The sequence below is a fragment of the Bombus pyrosoma genome, linkage group LG11 (assembly GCF_014825855.1).
Source record: "Bombus pyrosoma isolate SC7728 linkage group LG11, ASM1482585v1, whole genome shotgun sequence".
Classification (NCBI taxonomy): domain Eukaryota; kingdom Metazoa; phylum Arthropoda; class Insecta; order Hymenoptera; family Apidae; genus Bombus; species Bombus pyrosoma.
The window spans coordinates 3636873-3658393 of record NC_057780.1 but is presented as its reverse complement, the minus strand read 5'-3'; the positions used below and the strand labels follow the sequence as shown (position 1 = coordinate 3658393).

Genomic DNA, 21521 nt, shown 5'->3' with positions numbered 1-21521 from the left:
ATGAATTGTTCATATAATTGTTTGAAACTTTATTTATCAGCAATTTGTTGTATAACGTTATAGTGAAATTATAAAACGATAAATTGTATTAAAAAATAATTACATGTATGACTGAACAGTGTGGCCTCAATAAAAGTGCTTTTTTTGTTATTACTTGTTGCATGTAACAAAAATAGTGAATCAATTATGCCTTTAATTTAACTATCATCTTTATATTGATCTTTTTGTGATGTTATATTTTATTATATTTCATAATTAAAGTTAATATAAGTAACCTTAATATAAAATCACAGAAGGTTTAGATCATTAATCACATATAATATATTTACAACTACTTATTTTTATTTTAATATTGATAAGAAAACATTAACACTTTGAGCTCTTTTTGATAATAATTTATCATCGTACATCATAGAAGAATTCAATAAACAACTGTAATTAAATGAGTTAGAACCGATAGATTTTTGAAAATTAATGTTCTTGAGCTCTCAGCGTTAACAATCATTGTATTATTGCATTTATGATGCAACAATGTCACAAAATGAGTCACAAATTTTTATATACATATATATTTTATCTACTGAATTGATATAATAGTATATAAGTGAAAGTAATTAAAGTTAGATTATAGTTATTTTATAGTTATAAATAAGACTTCTATAAGCATTAGTGTAGAAATAATATAAATACCTTTATAAGACTTATTTTGTTATCCTAGTTATAAGTAACAATAAAATCATATTTAAATCATGTTGATATTAGTATAGTGTCTTTTTATAGATTTATATTATTGTATATTATCACATATAAGGTTGTTATTATCATTAAATAAAAATATTTAATGAAATTATGAAATTACAAATTTCATATTTAAGATATTATACACTAAGTAGGATTATAACTTTTCACTATTCAGTAAACTCACGTTATGAATTAAACTTGGGTTTTTCTTTCATTGATAATTGTCTTACCCTTTATGAATCATACATTATGCATTCATTGTAAATTCCTTTTTACTTACTTATTGAGGCCACTGAAGTTTTTTTGTTATAGTTATTTGCAGGAACTTAAAATGTATATATGTATAATAATGTTATATTATCTGTTTAGAATTGTTAATTACATTATTGTATTATAAATTTGCAGTGAATTTTGTGTTATAATTATGGGGCATAAAAATTCAATGCAAAGTGTTTTGAAGCTGATGAAAATGAGATGAATGAAAATCAGGTATACAATAATTTTTAAATATATTAGTTTTGCACTTTTGAAGATATATTCTGCATTTTTAAGGAAAAAAGCTACATCAGTACTACAGGAATATTTTACTAAGCGTTAAATTAAAAAAATGATGCATAAAATTATAGTACAGTTTTCTTACTTTTAGATAAATGACTATTTATGTGTTTAAGAAATAAATTGCATGATTAGATCAAAATGATGCATGAACTTTATTTGCAAAATGTAGGATTGAATTTTTTCATGACTCGAAAATTACCGGAATAAAATTTAAACGCTAAAATGTAAAAGAGTAGAAATAAAAATAAGGTACATGTAAAAGTAAGATGTTTCACAGCTTCTTAATAATAAATATATTAATAAATATATTATTAATTAAAGGTATAAAGAGAAGTATAGTCCATTCATATTTTCAAACTCATTATGTTTAAAAATTTTACGAGATGCATCACTACTTATGTTTGCCTTGAAAATTCAAAGATACTAACCGTACTCTTAATCAGATATTAAATTTCGCTTCCTGCATATTTATGTCAGCTGCTTTTCGTTTAGCTTCTTGTACTTTGGAATATCTATCGAATTATAGCGGAAGTTAAAAAAAGTTGTAAGCTAAATTTTGTTTCAAACTGGATAATTATTGAATTTTATGTAAGTATTTCTTTTTTTACGGTGTCTGTTACAAAATGTGAATTATTGTTAGTTATTTCTTGTATCGTAAACTATAGTTTAATATTTTCTGAGATAATCGCGTAATACGTGAAAGAACACTTTCAGAAAATTCTATGGTTTTGGCAAGATTGGACATACGATCTTTTTATATTTCTTCATGATATAATATAAAGTGAATAATCCCTAGTTCTTGCTGATTTATAACAGTATTTTTATATTTGCAGAAAAGGTCTTCCGGCGGCTTCCAAATATTTATAACTTTGGACAATTTAAGAATTTATAGAGATTTAAATCATATATTTCTTTTTAGTTGCTGAGCAAAAAATACAATTATTTCGAAGATAAAAATATTTACGATACAGTAACAGAAACAAATCATTTTTTTATTCAATTATTTCTATGAAAATAATTGTACAAATTGTTTAGTCAGATTTATTTTATCATTATATATCATAATAAATATAATAGGTGCATAAAATAAGCATAAAATAAATGCTTGATTCAAAATTGGAGAGACAGAGACGTTCTAGTTTTATGATGCAATATCGAAACATGTTGAGCTATGACTTTATGTACATATACATAGTTATCTATTTGCAGTCTCGTTGTTGCTGCATGAGAAAGTCCACTACTTTAGAATGTTGTTCAAACAAAATTCCTTTACATTTGGTTACAGATAAAATAAAAGATTGTAAAAATTTAAGTGTCACCTTATTATACAATTAGTATTTACAGTTTAGTGTTTGTACTTTTAGAAGGATGCATCATCTGCTCATAAATTCAGTTTATCTGTTTTTAGTTTCCTAGAAAATAGTCCCTGGTTTATTCAGCGCGATATATTTTACTTTATCATCATATATAAACAATATTTTATAGTTATCTTTAAAATAGTACTTGCAGTAATCGTTACTTATTTTGTGAGTCATAATTTTCACAAAGCACAAGTTAGAAATATCTTTCCTTGTTTCCCGCCCTACAGATTCCTTAATATCCAATATTAGCTACAATGTTTCGACCTTTTAATTTTCTTTCTACAAAATTTGTCGTGTCTTAAAAATATTTAATATCCTATTCGATCGCTTGAAACCAGATAGAGTTCTTTCCTACGAAAACACAATTTCATATATTTTATTAAATTATATATTTCTAGAATTTCTCGATTCATTGTCTCCTAAACAGTGAGTAGTGCCTAAAACTATTACCATATCGCGTAGCTATACAATTCCATTGACTAGGCATCGAACGAGGCCGTGGATCTCGATCAGTCATACATATTCCCCTGGTATCCCGTTTAGACCGGAAGAAGTATCGAGGTGGACGCGTTTAGGGAACTATATAGAATCATTTGGTAATACACGTTATATCGGCATGTGAAGTTATCAAGTCTACGCGCAGTTGAAATACATGTCTTCGTTCATCGTTTTCGCGTTCGCTCGCTAGTCACTAGCGCGTTAGTCCTCTCTTCTTAACACGGAACTTTCGACCACTCGTACGGTCGACGAATAACGCTGGTTACTTCAGTTTATGCTCGGCTCTGTCGTTGGTTGGACCGTGGAGAGAGAGTGGTCGTCGACAAAGAAGACGATCGACGCGACGAGACGCGCGCTCACGCGTTATCTTCGCCGGAAGCCCACTGAGCAAACGAAAAATTTGGTAAACTCAATCGACGCTACTTTCGAATTCCCTCCGTTCTCTATTTAGTTAACTGGCCCGTGTATTTTTCTTTCCTATGCCCTTTTGCCCGTTTGTTCTCTTGTCTCTCTTGTCTCTCTTGTCGTTCTTTCCGGCTACCATCTAGCCTCCACTGGCCTTTTCTATTCTCAGTCGTTCGCTCTGTGTTACTTTCCAATCGTGCTACGTTCCGATTTACGAGGAACAAAATAGGGACAGACACACGTCCGTCAATCGTGAATTCAAGCTCGATGAAGGAGACATTTTTCGGCGATGATTCATTGCATTCCGGTTGCGTCGTGTTGTGGTCTCAGTCCATGCGACCTATCAGAATCGCAGTGTTGACAGAAATTAGAAGCGAAGAGATTAGGAAGACGATTAGAAGCGAAGTGTGTGATCCTGTGCAACATTCGGTGTTGTCGTACTTTGTTGATTCAGAATTTGAAAACTCGTCGCTCTTCTTTCTTTTTCTTTTCCCCTATTTCCCTTCTTCGTTTCCGCGTGTGCACATTTTTGCTTATCGAGAATGCCACGCATGTACATGTCAATATGATAACGTTAAAATACTAGTATAGTATTAGTACAATGGTAGTATAGTAGTTTTCCACGTATACTAATAACGTTTTCTCATTCTAATAATTTTCCATCATTTCAACGTTGTGCAAAATAACTTCTTTATGGTCGTCTTAATTGCATTATAATTTGCATTTTAGTTGCTCGTTTTTCGAAATTTAATATTGCAGAAAGATTAACGGACGGCAGGGAAGTTCATTCGTAAATCAGTAAATTTTTATTGGTGTTACCTTGTATTTGTTGTAGTTAGTTATTTAAGAGAGAATTTTCCTTTGTTGATTGAGTATCGAATTAAGTAAATTGCATATCTGATTCTCTTCGTGCATTAATCTGATTATTTATAATTTGGTACTTGCAACATATTCAGTTAGGATGAATTTTTTGGATAGTTAAATGGAGCTCATTATGGAGTTGATTAACGGAGGCTTCAAGTCGCTCAGCTTTCCTCAATTGACTGTCCTAACTACGTGGTGTAAAATGTAATTAATTTTCATTTAGTAGTCAACTTTACTTAGCTTTTTTAATTTCATTCAGACAATTTCATTTATTTCGTTTATTACAATTTATAGTAATTGGCTTAGTAGATGTCAGCATAAGAGTGAACTCTAACAAATTTAGGAAAAGTTTGTAATTTTTAATTATAACTATTATTTTTTCTCCAATCTTATTCTAAATTCTATTTTAATGCTATTTTAACAAAAATTATTTGTTTTTACATTATCTTTTTATTGCGATTTCTACACTCATGTTTCGTGTATATATGTATATATATGCTATTCAGATTAATAAAAATCATTGGTTTAGGTCTATTTTTTTTATAAAGATAGTATTTGTTACCAATTATGTTCTGTGTGGAATGTGTGAGGAGGTTAATCGGCGAATAATTGACATGGGAGTCGAAGTATGATATACATACTTTACATGCTTGATCCACTCAATTCGAATGTAGATTAGCGTCAAGGTCAAAGGAAGCAGATTTGATGGTTTTCAGCAAGGAGTTCATGTATGTACATTATTGATGAAACAGTTGGACATTTTAAGAAGTAGCAGTTGTCATATGTAAATTTGTACAAATGATACGAAACATTTAATGTTATAATTTTTGCGAATAATACCTGTGGTAAAAAATAAAAAAAATTTTTAATTAAAATTTTTACAACTTCGATAAGATGACATTTTAATTTCATCCTTTTTATATACACGATGAATAGCGCAATTTAATTTATGAACTTAATTATGAAGAAAATTATTTTGATTAATTTAAAGCATCCGTGGAATATTTTTTTATGCATCTTTTAATCATATTAGAATCACCGAAGCAAAATATAACGAATATTTTTTAATAAGAAAAGAATTTCACTTCTTCTTAAAGTTCAGTTCTATTTATTATATTAAAAAACTCTTCTGTTCTAAATATACAAACTATATATTAAAGTTTTCATTAAATTGTACAGAATCGGTAAAGTAAAGTTTCTTTTTGCATTTAAATAGTTTAAAAAATAAAGTTTGAGATGAACGTTGGAAGAAAGTTTCTGCTTCGGTAACAAACAACGAAAAGAATTTGATGTTTTGTTGTTTATAAAACGCTGCTTGCGACGCGCTTGTACATGCGTTAAAATGTACACAGAAGTTTCTCCGCTATATAGATTTACTTTCCAAGTTCGAGTGAACGCGTAGTGTAATCTTCTCGAATTTACTAATTTTGAGTAACAAAGTGCACTGGTAGCATAAACGAGGACGTGGTTCGTTCTTCAGGTCGCATTATGTCGCGTCGGAAATTCGTTATTATGATTTATACACTAAGCAAACTGAATTCGCCATCTTCTTCGAAGAACTTGGCGGAAGGTTCACCCGTTTCTTTGTATGCAATCGTTACTTTTCCCTTCCGACCAACAACTCTATTGTATTATCGTTGCTTCGAAGCTTCTCTTCAACTAGAATCGACCGTTTAATTTTAATTGGTTCCTGCTGTTTGACCCTTTCCTCTCTCTCTTTGTTATCGCAAGTGATTTTAATGTTATCCTTTGTCAGTGTAAATTCGATGATTAATTAACGTTCACGGAATAGTAATTATAGGATTATCTTGTATCTAGCGTTTGGACCACAGTTTCAGCGAACGTTCTTAGCCGTGAAAGGAAAGGTCTCTGGTAAAAAGTGGCTCTAATTGTAGCAACAGACGATATTTCTCTTTTCGAAAGTTAACATTTTTTTAGCAAAATAAATTTTCGCCTCTCTTTAAACACGGCCATAATGGTGTACGCCTTCTACGTTTAGAATTAAACAGGCACACATATACGCGCCACTTTTGATCATTATAAATTAGAATACAAATACCAAGCAACTCCCGACCGTTTAATGTTCTTAGAAAGTAGTTTAACACTTTGTTACTACGATTACATGTGTCCCGTCTTGGTATGGTGTGCGTCGTTCGAAATTTGTAACGTTTTCAACATGGTGTCCCTTGTACTTGGTAGCAGTTTTTATTGTATAAGAAAGACGCACATCAAGATAAATCGTATTCACACGGATTGGAGTGATCATGTTTTATTAAACCTTGGCGTAACGCGGAATGGAAACGAAACTGCGACTTTCTACCTTCACATTGTAGATCGCCTCTTCTGGACAACTCATTTTTATATCTTTTTTATCACGTTTCTTTCCCCCTTGTTGTTATAAACTTTTTTTTATATATTTACGTGAATACAAGGAATATATAGATTCGATAAAGAGGAATACTTTGTTAAAAATTGTAATTTATAATAATTTAACGCATGTATCGCACTACTGATAACGATAGGATTAAATCAAAATCAAACTAGTAACATTTAAACTTTGTCGGTAGATGGAATTCTATATCGGTGTTGGATATATGTATGAGGCTCTTGATATCAAGTTGCATGTTATTTGAGGACGGAAGAGTCCGTAGGATAAAAATCTTTTATATATAACATAATAATTCACGTAAAACAATTATGAAATTTCTATGGATTCTTATTTTAAATGTTTAGTTATTACTTTGAATTCTCTCGTCACAATATTCTTTATTATTTTTTAATGTTTCAATAACGTAAAATATATATTTCGCGATTTAGTCCATCGCTACTTACGCCATTGGTTTTGATATATAGACTGTTATCGTCGTATTAAATACACGTATGCATACGTTCAAGCTTGATGCACATTTATCAACACGTGATAAAGCGTGCGAATTGTTTAATACTATGTGTACACCGTTTCAAGATATAATTACTTTAATTTCTTCTTTGCTTTCCATATTATTATTTCCTTCGATTTTGATGATTTAGTTTAAGTAAGTCCATCAATAATTAGCGTTACTTGCAGACGAAGTTATAACGAATTTAGTTTGAATAATCTTTGAAAAACATTTTTACCGAAAACTAAAGCCAAAAATATCCCCAGAAAATCTAATTACGCTAATTTTCTTTTAAGATTTCTGAATTTTCTTCAATTTAAAATATCCGTTCTATTTTGCCTAATGTACATTGCCTAATGCATTACCGCGGTACATGTGTAATAATTCTTATCGGACGAATGTTATTATGTATTTTATCAGGCAAAGCAATATTTATGTACATATAATACACGTTATTTCCTGATTTTGCATAAACACTCTCACCAATCAGACACCAGTATTTGCTACTAAATAGACTAAATTTTGAAGTTAATTCTAATAAACGATAAAATTGAGTTCATTCTCAAACTGAAAAGATTTTTTGACTGTAGGTTTTTATAAAATATGAATTGAAAGGTGTTTGAACTATGTAAGCAAGTAATATAATGAACTATGTAACTATGTTACAACGACGTTTTTTAATTATGCGAGATTTAAATATAATGTTTAAAATTAAACTTCACGTTTTGCTTATACCAACACGTATTTTTGATGTGACTTTTCGTAGCGGAGATGATAATTCAACGACAACAAGTGTACGTTTGTAATGAATTACAGAAATGTCAAGGTATACAAGAATTTGTGCAGAAAGTAATATTTTATAGTTGTTACTTTCGTGCATAAATTGATTTATCGTTGTTCGGAAGAAAAAAATGTATTTTCTCTATGTTTTCCATCGAGCATGTTACATTTTTGCGAATGGCATTTATCTGACTTCCTTTGTCAACGATTTCTCTGAAATTATCTACAAAAGTTCGTGTCACAGAGGCATCGTAAAGAAAATTTGCAAATTGTTTAAGTATTTCTTAAGTACAACTCTACCTTACTTATCTAGATATCTGTATTTACGGTAACCTGCGAGACAAAAGTATATATATTATTTTTATAATGACAAATATTTAGATTCTAATATATATTTTATTTATGTAACACGAAATATGTTTAATAGTAAAACTATCAATCTATAGTATAGTACGTAGATGGTTATAATTAATTTGGCATAATAAAAATGAATCAATAATGACCACAACCGTGCTTCTATCTTAATAGAAGTGAAAATTCATTTTCCCAGAAATACTTTTATATTTTTAACAATTTCAATGTCATAACAAAAATTCTTCCGGATCTCCACGACCAACAGCGTTGCCCTAATCTTTTTTCTAATCTATGTCAAATTATTTTTTCACCATCTTATTCTTATTCGACTTTACAATTGCCCTACTAACTAAGAACGTCACGAATTAATCCCTCCGTTCGTTCATTCTTCATGAAGTAGCTTTAACCTTTCTTTTTCTTTCTTTTCCTAGAAATCATCGATATCCATCGGAAGAAGCGTACAAGAAACTGAACAATGACGATCGCGGAGAATACAGAGTCGAAGAGGACGGATTCGAGGAACGTTTCTAATATCAATAACGAGGTCCTCGAACGAAGTTCTCTGAACGAGGATTTGCAACGACCGGAGGAGGCCTCGAATTCGAGCACCGAAGGCAACCCTCTTTTAGAAACCGACGGTAAGAATTCGTCGGTGAAAATCGACGTGTCGATCGTGAAATCGAACAGGACGGACAAGGACGAGGATGATCGAGCGTCGATGAACGCCTCGAGGAAGGATGCTGATGACCGTAACGCGATCGTTCCACCGGATGGTGGTCTGCGAGCGTGGATGGTCATGATAGGCAGTTTCATCATCAACGGTGTTCTGTTCAGCGTCATAAACACGTACTCGTCGATCTACCTCGAGTTACAGAGGAGATTGTTAGAGTCTGGAGAAACAGGGGCATCTTCGAAGGCAGGTAAGTTCTCTGATTGTTCATTATCACTAGCAAGAATATGATAGATATGGTAAGTGATAGAGGAGAACTTAGTTGAGTAGAGTGTAACTTGTAGTAGTTCTAATATATTATTTATCATTAGACCGCGAGCATTCATGCAAATTCATATTTTTATGAATATCGTTAAAGAAATAGAACTTAAACAGAAATTTATTTCATTCGCTGATCATGCACTGTATTACGGCGAGTATACTGTCGCGTTTGTACATCTTTAAATTTCCGATAAATAAAAATTCGCAACCTATTTATCGTTAAAGATTTAGATTACGTGGAATATTGAAATTTGTGTGGAAGGCAGCAGAATACATAATTTGTAGGGAAGAATATACCGTGTACGTATAACATACGTATGTCGGTTGTGGTCGAGGAGAAGATAAATAGGAATATGTGAGTATACGCGGCTGCATAAATAAGGACATTCATATATTCAGTGTCTTCTGGTTCGTGTCATCCTTTATCTTTTTGATATACGCGATTCAACACTGACAATATCGTTCATTAGTTCGAAGAAGAAATTAATTTTACAGTGATCTTAGTTGGCGTCTATCGCTGTCGCATGTCGTTTATTAGTTACAAATAAAAACTTAGTTTTGTATTGATAGTTTAGTATCGATAGCGCTTTTACTTTATAGTTATCACTGGAAGCATGACATTGTAAGTAAAGATGTTCATAATAAATAAAAATAGATAAATCGTAAACATGTTCTGTATATATATATATATTACGAATATGCATGAGAAGTCGTTTAAGCAATCATTAACGTAGACAATTTTTAAAAAATGTTGAGATAGTAAGCTTTTATCTCTTTATCTTCTTACCTTGAGTATAGTACAAGATATTTTCGATAAAATTATCTCTTTTTTATTTGTGATTGATGATTTCTAATAATGGGATATTTTTATCAATAAATGCACTGCATATGCTTGTGTAAATACATTTTTCCTTCGTTTCGGTGCATTAGTCACAAAGCAAGGAACAGTGACATAAAGTAACGTTTTTGAGTATTTATAATGTAATATAAATAACGTGAAATCCTTCAGAGATCAATATTCCAGGTTTTGACTCCTTCAATGATTAGTCAAATGATGATTACATCATGTTTTATTGAAAAACTAGACTATGTTCAGTCTACTAATTAAAAGATGTAAATTGATTCGTATTGAAAACTATTATTTTTATTAAGGAGTATCATAAATTGTAAAGACACTGATTTAAATGAAATTAAGTATATCGCATAGACTGTAACATTTGCAAATGTTGTTGTACCGCGAATCGTTTCCTTTTTTACTTTGTATCATTCGATAAAAGGGAAAGAAGCCAAGATTAGAGTTGTGAAAAAAAGACACAGAAAATCGTGTTCTTTTATATCCACTGCGGTCAATCATTGTCCCAATCACTCGCTCAGTGCAGTCAATGAACTGCGCGTTATCTTACCATTTTTATTATTTGCCAATTTTTATATTGATATCACCATTTCTAATAGTTTGATTCGCGGATCAGTGAACTGCAAGCGATTATCATAATACTATAAATTGATAATATATTTTTCAGTAACTATCTTACTCGCGTCGCGTCTGATTCAGTTATTAGGTTATAACCCTTTACGAGGGTTAATCTATTATTAGCATATTATTATCAACTTTGTGCAAGAGATCATAAAAATAGGAAAATTAATGCTAGTTGAGTCATAATGAAAATTAAGCTAATATATCGCAGTACGTATGTATTAGGTTGTCCGGAAAGCGTCTTTCTTTTACAGACACGTCCTTTACAACGATGCATCTTTACACAAACATGAAACCTAATCTGTCGAACGTTGTGATCTTTATTTTGATAGAAGAAAATGGATCGTACGTAATTCGATAAAATAATATAAAACGTAGAACGTTGTGCATCCATTATTTCCTTATAAAACGAAAGAAACTTTTCGGACGACCTAATACGTATCTTTGGTATATGTATGAATGTGTGTTGATGTATGCAAATGTTTATACATATACAGGTACGATATATGCAGTAGATTTCAATAATCTCCTTCGTAATAGGCTGTGAGCCTGAAATACAAATAAACATACTATACTATACTACGCTGTACTGCAGTATTCAGTTTATCTCAATAACTGTTTATGGAATTAATAAATTTTGTATTCTTCTTGTCAACTTTCACAGGTCGTTAACTTTTTACTCTTCTTTTTATTTCTTTTTCACAAATGGAAGGATTTGCAGCAATAAAAAGACAGCTTTAATATTGAAATTCTGTTTATTGGAAGAATAAGAAAGGTGTAGGTTTCGCGTTAAAAAATTGAATATTTAATGTAAATGTTTATTACTACAAATATTAGTTGAGTATTTACAGTACGTCCGAAAATGTGCTGGATCATTCGTCGATTTCTCTCGGTTTACTCAAATTACCTTGGTTATAAAACGAAAGAAACACAGCTGCATCCCTCTCGTTTACTTTATGAACCTGCTATGCATTTATAGCATGAATTTATAAATAATTGAAGTCAAGCAACAATCAATGAACATTCTAATAAGAATACGAACGATACACGGCGTAATTGAACCGTTAATTGGTTCGTGGCCTAAATCCGACATTTCAAAAGTACTGATGCTTCCTAAGATTTAATCGTCGTTAAGTGAAGCATGGAATAATTAATTCGGGTAGCGTATCAATTAAACCGATCGATCAGGCTAATCATCCGCGGAGTCAATGCACTGGACAACCTGGATCTGAATTAATCGACAATTACATGGGTATTAATAGTAACGAGGGTCAAATAATATTAATCTAGGGGTAGTTACTCTTTAAAGTAGAACTAGGTCTTTACTAAACAATATGAGCTTCAAACGACATCTAAGATCGTGGATAAATGGTCGTTCTTGTTTATCATTATTAATATCATACTTATTTGCGCTCATTTAGTCGATATTCTTGTGAATATATATATATATATATATTTTCGTTTCGATCTAATTAAGCATATGCACTTTAACACATCCTAAAATTTCGACAAGCTTTTTGATATTTTCTTTTTAAACGAATCGTTTGTTATTATGATCGGTTATATTATTTTTTATTTATTGTGATCTTGAGCTTTCGGCTTAGGATGATTGCCGGCTTACATCGTATTTACTTATCACTATGTTATATGCTACTCACTGGCAACTACGAATTAAGTTTGGTCATTTTTGGGAAATGATTTGCCTAATCCGAGGAAAACATTTTCTTTTAGCAATTGTAATGTTTCACTAACGTTTAATACGTTCTGTTGTACTTGATAGAATTTAGTGGCGAGTTACTGGAACTTGAAGTTACTAACCGATATCAAGATCAAAGTAAACGTTTCGTTGTATATTGATAGCGTGATAGAACTTCTGTTATCAGAATTTCCATCGCTCCGATACTCTACGAATATCGGGACATTCTGCTATCTGAATATTCTATTATACATACAACGTCTTTTTGGTAACGTTTTGTATTCTGTTTCCTTTTCATACTATTCTCTATAAACAGAATTAGAATATATAGCGTAATACATATGTACACTATTCCATGCAGAAAAAATAACTTCAAACGAGTATTAATTTAGAAGATAAGGAGTATATGAAATCTAAGCTTCTGTATTGTTTTTAAAAAAGATAAATAGAAAAATTCGTTATCCCAAAAAATTGCGTTCAAATGGAATTTCTATCACATAGTTTGAGTAATGGAAGTTTCATCGGACGTTCAAACATTTTTACGCATACGTTGGCAGTAGATTAGACATATTGTCGCAGATAAATTGTCGAAATTGTGAAAAATTGTCAGAAATTGTGGAAAGCGGTCGTGCCTTTGTTCCAGCTTTGGTAGGGTCGTTAACCATTGGTACCACGTTCTTTTTATCGCCAATTTCTGGCATTCTCACCGATAAAATTGGGATTCAGATGACCACATTTTTGGGCGGTGCTATTGCGTCCAGCGGTATGCTTCTATCCTCAATATTTTCTAGCAAGGTAAATTATTTCTTTCTTTTTTTCATTCATTTCCGTGTAATCATTTAACGAAACAACATCCCTACATCGATCGCGTTAATTTCATCCTTATTTCGAGAATCAGTATAGTATCAATATAGAACGAATAGTGTAAAATTTCAGTCTGACAGGTGTTTACAATTGATTCCTACATTTTGCTCTTCTTCTTTGTTGTCATTATTATTCAATCCTAAATTATCTATTTGTTAATTATTAATTACGCTCACGTTCATCATTTCCTTTATATCTATAAAATTATCGCACGTTATCATACGAAACTTTACGTTTCAAACAGCTAATCGATTTTTCTTGCACCATACTGAATGATCGAAATTTGTATTCCATCAACGCATACGCACAATTCATCTAAATGAGTCATTTAGACGAAATGAGTCATTAATTATATTTAATTGAAAAAGCTGATCACGATAAGAATAAAAAGAGAACACCGTAAAACAATTTGCACGAAGATACGTTATCCGCCATGTTACATCCTGTTCTTCTCGTTGTCATAATCGACTCGAGTTATTTTTAGAATCGCTGTGCTTCAGGTGACATTGCTATATTTGACTTATGGAGTGATGTACGGACTTGGTGCTAGTCTTGCCTATACACCGAGTCTAGCGATCTTGGGCCATTATTTTAAGAGGTACTTGGGTGTGGTCAATGGTATCGTCACGGCTGGAAGCTCTGTATTTACCACCCTTATGCCATACTTAATCGAAGTCATACTTCTCCTATTCGGTTTGGAAGGGACGTTAAGATTTTTAGCTATGCTCACTGCGATTGTCATGGCTTGCGCTATTCTCTTCAAACCGATTCCACGTAAGTCTTAATTCCTCCTATTCTTTATATTTTTCTCTTCGAATTTCATACTTGTGTTACACTAACGTTATACTTTTAACGTCTTTGGAATGGAAATTTTCTTATCGATTCTGTCCTTCTTAGTTGAGATGTCCTATGTAAAATTTGTTCATTCTTCGAGATACGTTGAGACGTTTGAAGTTCTTCCACGCGTTCTTTCAATCTCTCAAGCAATGTTTTATCATGGAGGCTATTACGAAATAGCGAGTAGATATATTAAATGGAAGGAGAACAACGATGGCGCAAGGAGAATGATAACAAAATTTCAGTTTCGATTTTAAAAGTGGCGTAGCTAAATTAATCGAAAATCGAAGATCTCTTCTTCTTCTCTTCTTTATCACGATTCTTCCAGTTACCTCGGTGCCGCGGGATCAACTAAAATCTAAATCGGGCTTCAAAAACTGTCTGAAGCAAGTTGTAAACGTGTCGATTTGGAAGAGAAAACGATACGTGGTATGGGCTAGTTCGATCCCTCTCGCTTTGTTCGGGTTAGTATATTAGATCAACGAGGATTTATTTGAATATGTACGAACACTTTCGCCGTAACGCAAGCAGCGATCCTCGATCGGCTTAGCTCGCGTGTCTTTTGTCGGCGGCTTCGTTCTTTTCGTCGTTGTTAAACCATTAGCTTTGATTATTGATACGCGACCACTCGTTAACATTGAGACGATCGAGGTTGTCAGTTAAATTGCAGTCGGCGCGGAAAACCGACGACAAGTTGGTTAACGAACACGTTCGCGAAAGGAAACTTGTTTCCTAACGACAGTCAAGTTACGTGTGGCTTGTAATTCGAGCCATCGTCGAAAGAAACGACCACGGCGAAAGCGTATAAAGTGACGAGTATTAAGTAACACGAGTAGACTGATCAACGAGAACGTTCCTTTCAGATATTTCGTCCCGTATGTTCACATCGGGAAATTTGTCGAGACGGTGTTTAAGGGCTCGGATAAAAAGCTGCCGATTATGTGCATCGGTATTACTTCCGGTATAGGTCGACTTGTCTTCGGATATATCGCTGACTTGCCGAAGGTGAACAGAATATTGTTGCAACAGGTAAATCGTTCACTCCTTTTCAATTGCTTCAACAAATCGTTTCTGGAGACAAATTTTTATAAATGCAAATATATATATATATACACATACATAAATGAATTATTACATATACGTATAATATATCGCACATGTATTTGAACATAAAACAATTCAGTTAAAAGAACATGAAAACAGTCAAAGAGGGATTTAAAGGACTAAAAATGGGAAATTATTTGGTACCTGTCTAAATGATTTTTCATGTAATTCTAAAGAATCTGAATAATGTTGTTTGTAAGGTTCCAAATGTATTTCCCTTTTCCTGAAAAGATTTGTTCAAGTAGTGTCACTTTTTCATGTGTACAAGTACAAATATATAATATGTATATACCTGATGTGTTTGCAAAATATTAAACTATCGAGTATCTTTTCATGCGAAGAGATTTTACTTGAAGTTTTTATCGATTCGGGAATTAAAAAGCTTCATTCGTTTTATTTGCTTTAAAGTTTTTCATTTGTTTTGAATGATTTTAGATATCGTTCCTTAGTATCGGTGTTCTTACAATGCTTCTCCCCGTTACGAAATCGTACATGCTGTTACTAATTATCTCTTTGGCCATGGGATTATTCGATGGCTGCTTCATATCCCTTTTGGGTCCTATTGCATTTGATATATGCGGTCGAGAAGAAGCGACACAAGCCATTGGATTCCTATTAGGCATGTGTTCTATACCTTTGACTGTGGGACCGCCCATTGCTGGTCTTCTGTATGATCATACCGGTAATTAATTACGTCACATAATTAATTAAGATTTCATACTATCTGTTACTTTATCGGAATTTAGAATTAGTGATTTAGAGTTCGTTTTGTTAACAAAATTTCAAATTAATATTTCAGTCAGAAATCGATTTGATATTTATCTTTGAGATTTTTGTATAGAAAGTGATTTAAGTCGACTTTAAAAATATAACGAAGACTCGACGATAGAATAAATATTTCACAAGATAATTGTCGAGATGTAATATAAATGTTAAAAAAATTCTTTTATCTACTTACTGAAAAATATATCTAATTCGCTTTTTATTTTTCGGTTTACACAGGTAGCTATGACATACCCTTTTTCTTAGCGGGTATTCCACCAATAGTAGGGGCACTCACGATGTTCCTGATAAAATTCGTGAAAGACGAAGAGCAGACCGCCATTAACGGAAACACAGGGGATAAAACCGCTTGTCAAAATGGTCGGTAAACAGGTATTTGTGCATTATTCACATCTAACTAACAGAGTTTGTTTCTCCATGTGGTATCGAAACACGTGCGTGTCGGTTTGTAACTGTTTTCATCAAGACGATTGAAACTTTCCACGGAAAGCTTTTCGGATAATATAAAATACAAATCACGTCTGCTGTCGAGGGGGACAAAGCACTTGGTAAAATAAATTCAATATTTCGAGAAATTATGTCTGCACATTTTGCTCAGACTTCGTTGCTCTCTATTTACTTCATGCCATTTTCTTTACTTTAATCTCTATTTACTGATACTGCATCCTTTGCAAAAATTCATTGCATGCTTGTCTAACGTAATACATAAATCATAAAATCGCACTGATCCTTTTTGCATGTCACATTTCTGCATCGATGGATTTTACAGAATTTGCGGCGTCACAGTGATCAATGGACGATGCTTGAAATTGTTGCTAAAATTTAAGAGTTTCTGACAAATCCTACAAACGAAGAGAAGAACTATTATCGAACTATTCTTTTTTTAACAGAAACTTCTTTGCGAAACGCACATGAAAAGCAAATAATGTTCTTCAGCATTTTTCTGCATTTCTAATCTCCTTTTTGTGGATGGAATCTTTTGGTATTTTAACATCGATAATGAACGCATTTTATGCAACACATGTTCTTGCTTTTTGTTTATTTATCTACGTATATGTAACGAGGGCTAATGCGGTAATTCGAATTAATCATGGTAATACAGCCTTGCAACAATTAATTACTTATTGCACCCTGCGTTGACAGTTTAATTACGTGTCGGCTCGTTGCGATATGACAACAACTCTGTCATCCATTATGCGCTATTCATAGTCAGTGTTTACTTTCTCATAGAGGTAATCCCTCTACTTTTCCGCGAATATCTTATCTCCACGTATTAAAAGCGAAATTGGAGTCAATTACACTTCTTGGCAAGTGTAGTTAATTTTATCGTAAGAAAACCACACTTCTATGTGTAAGAAACTTTTGTTCGGGTATTAAGCTGAGAATATAAATTCCATTTAAAATTTAATTTTCGTTTATATGATAAGTACGCTATATCATATATATATATATATTATTATCGTATAATGGTTGAAAAATGATAATTATATAAATTGTATATCACGAGAACATCCTCCGTTTGAGAAACACTGACACAGATGAGTAGAACGTCTGCAGTAGTAATAACCAGTTTGGGTCAGACTCTGGTTCCACTGATCCGAACGTTCTGCTTTCTATATGGAACGTGTTAATAAAAAGCGGTGATATTCTCTTTTTTTTACAATCGATACTATACATCAAAACCATGAAAAAGACTTCATATTTGCTTCTATTTACGGATTTAAGTTTTTACATCATAGTTCTTGCTTCCCTCGGTTCAGTCATTTTTACTTCATATTTATTTATCGTTAGTTGCTAACAAATTTCCGGCCTCTGTAGAATTTATTATATTTTTTTCGATGTATCTCATATAATTAACAAATAAGTATTATCCTTGAATGATGATCTAAACATCGGAAATAGAACCTTTGACTTTTGGTTTTATTTTCCATATTCTACCTCTTCAATCTCACCAAACTTTCTCTATTCTCATTTTATATTTTGTACATTTCATAAATTTAAAAAGGAAGAGCTATTGGCAATGAAAAAACGAATTTTTTTTACGCGCCAATCCATTTTCATTGTTCCGACGAATAGAATCGATTCTTCAAACAAGCATTTCTCCGCTTATTTCTGTTTTTCGTTATTACTCTATAAAAATATGGCAGGATACGTGGTACGAGCACACATTCTACAACTAAAAATAAGTAAAAAATACGAAATACAATTTTTTCGTTTAAAAGCTGCCGCTTTGTGGAGTACATCGATTCGAGAAGTATCATTTGCTTGAAAATGAGGTTCCAAATGAAAGAAACCGAACTTCCTTCCATTATTTGTACCACGTGTTCTGCCATGCCTTCTATGAATGTCCCTTGAGTCTTCGTTAAAAAATCATTCGCATCTTTTAATTAGCATCAAAGTGAACGTACCTACCTCCATTATCGATTAACATCTTGCGCATCCGCAACTCCTCACTTCGCCATACTTCAATTAGCATTCTTTCCTTTGTAAATATTTCCGCAAACTTGCTCCGAATTGTCGATCACATTCGACCGTTAGTTTCTTTTATGTTTGCAACAATTTCTCACTTACGATCCACAGGCAGCTCGGGCATCCACTTTCTATCCCCGTATCTCGTGACAACTCTCAAACACGAGCAGTCAAACTGGAAGATGACGCGTTCAGGCGTCCACAGCCATCGTTCGTCGGAGTGTTACGGATTTCACGAGGACACAGTGTGCCAGGATCACGAGATCGGATATCTCGGTCGTTACGAACGCTCAGAGAGCATGCCATTGCTCCACCGTGAGAATCGACCAGCTTCCGGTCGCTTCCAAAGGATGCTGCAATCGTCGATTCTTATAACGTGCTAGCTTGCAGATAAACGTCGCTGTTTCGAGATTCTTCGCCTCGATTTCATCGTGATATTCTCGCATTACGATTCTTTTATCATTATCCTTCGATAAATTGATTTTCATAGTTCTTTTAATAATTATTCGACGGTTAACGATTCGTGGTTTTAATATTGCGATGAAAAAATAAATTGCGAGATTTCATGTGCATAATTTGCTTCAAATAATCTTAAATTCTCTAAATTTGCACTCTATAATGCAGACAATACAGAAAATAAAATGGTTGAGTGTATTCGCGAAGCAGCGACGACCGATAGATCCGAAAATCATTGTGAATAATAATCTTCGACGCTTTGTTCACGTATAAATGTCATATCATCGATGTTTCTCGGTGGATACGAGCAACGAATGTTTCTAGTTTTTGTAGCGATTGAAGAATCGTAGGAGTTAGAATTTTTAGCATATTCACATCGAATAGGACAGAAAATTCAACTAGAGACGAGGTTTATTTTTTTTTTTTTTTAACTCGTTCTCAGTGGAGTTTGTAATCTCTGCTCAACAAGCAATACCGATCAAGTCAATATTTTTGACGACAGAGTAAGAAGAAATAAGAATCGCGTTTTTGAATCGAATCGAACGAAATAAGATTGTTGCCTCGGTATTTTTAGATCAACGTACTCTACCACGTATTCGAAATCAGATCGCGTTTGCTGCGTAAATTTATTGGATTCTGTTTCTTTTTTTATTTCTATGTTACGTAGCTTATGCAAACAGACCTACACAAAAGACACAGAGACAGAAGTTTAAGCTGGTCTATCGATAGAAATGTTTTTAGGATCGATTGATCTAGAAAGAATCAAAACGTTCGACGTTTACTTTTACCTGCCAATTACGATATTCTGACACCTCAAGTTAATGGTCACAATGGCAATTTTTGTTTATTTTAAAATTTGACTTTATTAACGATCGATAAAACCACGATGTGTCATGATGTTTTTTCGCATGATACTATCTTTGCTTCATCTGCAGTTCTTAATATTTTCCTTCTTCGTCGTAAGACGAATAGATTTCCTTGAAAAGAAATTTCGTTTTATTTGTCGTTAATAAGTGTCATGTTGTTATGCAAAGTATAGAAATATCATTGTTACACGAAAAGACGACAGTTTTAATAGCCTCTAAGTAAAGCTGTTTTCAAATGTTACCACGATTACGATTTTATATCAATTGAAAATTTAGCCATTTCTTTGTATCGTATCCGAGAAATGATTTTAATACTGTGCGTAGTAAATTTTTCCTTATGAAACATGTTAATGACTTAGTCAATTAATGAATCGGTCAATGTTAGAGAATCTTACATGTTTTGTAATCTAATAGTTATTCTTGGCGTATACTTGAAAAATAGGCTCATTCTCCCTCTGTTCAACAATTACAACTAAATGTAATCTGTAAGGTTCCATTTAGTTTGTAGATTTCCTTTTGATACGTAGTAGTTCGCCGGCCGTAACATAATTGACGATACAGAATACTCTATTTTCCTAGTGTTGACAGAGCAAGAATGTTATTTTTCTCGAAATGTTGTACATAAAATAGTTAGAGTATTGTGAAATTACGCAAGAGTAAATGACAGAAATAAAGAAATAAGAATGTTATAAAGATACTAGCTTGGAATAACCGAACCTCTGTGAAATATTTAACTTGTTAAGCGGATTATTGCTTAATTTCCAACAATTGTTTTACTTAATTGTAATTGTTTTTAACGATAGGAAAATTCCATAATCGTTAAGATCAATAACCGTTAGAGAATCGTAAATTTCAATGTGACGTAATTTATTTTTAATTGAAACACAGATTGATAGGCAAAAAAGTGGCAGATGTCTAAATAAAAAAATTATCAAGAGATTAATATTTAAAGAAATGGACAATCTGAAGCGTTAACTCGTCTTTCACGATTAATTTGCTATATCGTATACGTTCGTTTACAATTCTTTTTCTTCTCTTACCATGAAGAGATTTCGTTTTCACGAAGAATGTTGTTTCTTCAAATATACAGCAAAATGTTATAGCGTGTAGGAAGAGAATAGTGTACAGTACGTCGATTCTGCTACATTTTATATATACTCCTTGCTAGGAGGATATACGATGTGCTATTTCCGTCTTTTCAGAAAACTGTCAGATCATTGTATTCTTTCGCGTAAGAATAAATGTAACTGCCGCATGCCGGTCTGTTTTCCTGGAAATGTATTAGGTGGTTACTCCTTCAGGATGCATTCTCGATTTTTAGGTGTGACGTGGTTCTATGTCAGACTGATAAAGATTCAACGAAAAACGAGTGAAAGATATATCAAAGACTTTATTCATTCTTATTGCTTAATTTTTGTAAATCAATTCAAAGTTATTTAATTTTTTTTAATGTTTTTATACGATTTTTCTGGTTTTTCGCTCTGTCGTGCTTTTTAAAAGAATTCCAAGGAAAATTCATTTATGAAACATTTTGTAGAAGA

At 32.5% G+C, this 21521-nt stretch overlaps 1 protein-coding gene and 1 long non-coding RNA gene across 10 annotated transcripts in view; one reads left to right on the top strand and one right to left on the bottom strand.

Annotated features, from left to right (window-relative positions):
• LOC122572531 (monocarboxylate transporter 10) overlaps positions 1-21257 on the top strand; it is a 44779-nt gene extending 23522 nt beyond the window's left edge. For 4 of the 9 annotated variants that reach the window (XM_043737586.1, XM_043737589.1, XM_043737583.1 and 1 more), the window contains exons 2-9: positions 8872-9360; positions 13245-13396; positions 13966-14239; positions 14631-14766; positions 15166-15331; positions 15842-16088; positions 16409-16549; positions 18770-21257. In XM_043737586.1, coding sequence (XP_043593521.1) covers positions 8916-9360; positions 13245-13396; positions 13966-14239; positions 14631-14766; positions 15166-15331; positions 15842-16088; positions 16409-16549; positions 18770-19041 — 1833 coding nt within the window. In that variant the 5' untranslated portion in view covers positions 8872-8915 and the 3' untranslated portion in view covers positions 19042-21257. Of the gene's footprint in view, positions 1-1146; positions 1231-3407; positions 3562-8871; positions 9361-13244; positions 13397-13965; positions 14240-14630; positions 14767-15165; positions 15332-15841; positions 16089-16408; positions 16562-16655; positions 16738-18769 lie in introns of those variants that run through there. The other 5 variants (XM_043737584.1, XM_043737585.1, XR_006318484.1 and 2 more) reach the window with 4 other exon arrangements.
• Positions 2669-3234, bottom strand: LOC122572546. The gene is made up of 2 exons (XR_006318487.1): positions 3111-3234; positions 2669-3011 (listed from the first exon to the last, which is right to left on the bottom strand). It is a non-coding gene; the product is annotated as an uncharacterized LOC122572546 (long non-coding RNA).
• Positions 21258-21521: the final 264 nt, after the last annotated feature.